The sequence below is a fragment of the Diaphorina citri genome, unplaced genomic scaffold (assembly GCF_000475195.1).
Source record: "Diaphorina citri unplaced genomic scaffold, Diaci psyllid genome assembly version 1.1 scaffold10416, whole genome shotgun sequence".
In the NCBI taxonomy this organism is placed as follows: Eukaryota; Metazoa; Arthropoda; class Insecta; order Hemiptera; family Psyllidae; genus Diaphorina; species Diaphorina citri.
The window spans coordinates 1-1,940 of record NW_007387790.1 but is presented as its reverse complement, the minus strand read 5'-3'; the positions used below and the strand labels follow the sequence as shown (position 1 = coordinate 1,940).

At 36.8% G+C, this 1,940-nt stretch overlaps 1 protein-coding gene across 1 annotated transcript; it reads right to left on the bottom strand.

The window, feature by feature from the left end:
- Window positions 1-7: 7 nt before the first annotated feature.
- LOC113472924 (dentin sialophosphoprotein-like) lies at window positions 8-1,455 on the bottom strand (the record flags this gene model as incomplete). Its single annotated transcript, XM_026832712.1, has 4 exons — window positions 1,296-1,455; window positions 999-1,186; window positions 358-819; window positions 8-114 (listed from the first exon to the last, which is right to left on the bottom strand). Coding segments are annotated over exons 2-4 (757 nt in total), but the record flags the coding sequence as incomplete, so codon positions are not given.
- Between the last annotated feature and the right edge of the window lie 485 nt (window positions 1,456-1,940).

Genomic DNA, 1,940 nt, shown 5'->3' with positions numbered 1-1,940 from the left:
TCTTTACTTGAGTCTACTTCATAGTATTTCTCTGTTGTTTCTTCACTCGAATCTTCTTCATCAGAATCGTCGTCAGTTGAAGTCTCGAATAAATATGAGTATACGTACACAAATCTGAAGGATAAAAAAAGACATCTTAAGGACATCGATAGGGGAAAATGAAAAACAGATTGCTTTTTTTTGTTTTACAATATTATTTTATTTTTATTTTTGGTAGTGAATAAAATAATGTTGTAAAACAAAAAAGCGATGTTTTTCATTTTTCCCTATTGATTTTAATTTGTTTTACCAAGTGTTGTGTATACCCTTGAAAGTGCTAACCTTTTTAACATCTTAAGGACTTAAAGAAATACTTACTCTATCGGCTCTCTTTCATAATCGTCTTCGCTGGATTCTTTTTCGGCTAAATCTCCTTTGCTTGAATCTTTTTCAGCTGAATCTTCTTTGCTTACATCGTGTCCCGTTACATCTGGTTCGACCGAATCTGCTTTCATATCTTTTTCGGTCGAATCCCCTTCGACCAAATCTTCGTCACTTGAGTCTTCTCCTCTTGAGTCTGTTTCGCTGATATCTTCTTCGCCTGAATATGATTCTAGGGATGTCTCATCCATTTCATCGACATCTTCATACACTGTTTGATCTGATGATTCACTCGACTTATATGCAGATTCGGTGCCTTCTTCACTACGGCCCTTGTCACCTATTACATCTGTTGATTTAATGCAGTCCAATGAGTACGTGATGTACATTTCCATTGGGGTAAGATCATCTGGATCCGATCTACTTGATGCAACACTCTCCACAGCGGATCCTTCCGATTTGGCATCCCGCTCGACTTATATGCAGATTCGGCGCCTTCTTCACTACGGCCCTTGTCACCTATTACATCTGTTGATTTAATGCAGTCCAATGAGTAGGTGATGTACATTTCCATTGGGGTAAGATCATCTGGATCCGATCTACTTGACGCAACACTCTCCACAGCGGATCCTTCCGATTTGGCATCATCTTGATTTTCTGTTGCCGATTTGGATTGATCTGCATTTGATAATATTGATCCAGATTGATCTTGAGTAGATGAAGTTGAATTGAACTGATCTAGACCGGATGATATTGACGTGAACTGATCTTGGCTTGATGTCAAAGAACCGAACATAATATCCACACTTGATGGTATGGAACACATCTTGCTTTTCAATTTTGATTCGGACAAAATTTAGTATTTTGTTACATACTATTCTAATAAATGTCAAAGAACCGAACATAATATCCACACTTGATGGTATGGAACACATCTTGCTTTTCAATTTTGATTCGGACAAAATTTAGTATTTTATTACATACTATTCTAATAAATTATTGAATAAGATAAAATTTAGGTCGATTTACCTAATTACAATGCGACCTGAATGATTTGAACATCATAGGCTGTGCTTCTGGCTATTTCTCATTGGAATTTGAAATCTTCAAAACTATCAAATATTTTTTCTGAGTGAGTTTTTACAGTTGATTGAACGGTTAGCGGATAAGCTAAGTATAATAACGACTGGATATACAATATACCGCATGAGAACGTGTGTGGCCATAATCAACATAGTCGAACGTCTGTGGCCGCCTCAAGTCTCATTCAACTTCAGGTCGTATTATGTAGTGTACACGTGTGAAAACTCATCACTAGAAAGATAGGGTTGCTATAATATAAACGGTGATATTTTCACCATCAACAAGCACGACACGATACCTACACTATTTCTCAATTACATGTTTCCCAGCAGTCAGCAGTGGTTTTGTTTGTTCATTGTTAGGGTATGGATCATTCAGTATAATGTACTTTCTAGGGGGAAAACTTCATTCAACTGTGTTTCAGTATAATGTACTTTCTAGGGGGAAAACTTCATTCAACTGTGTTTTTCCCATCCAAGTTCAAAATCCCCATGTAA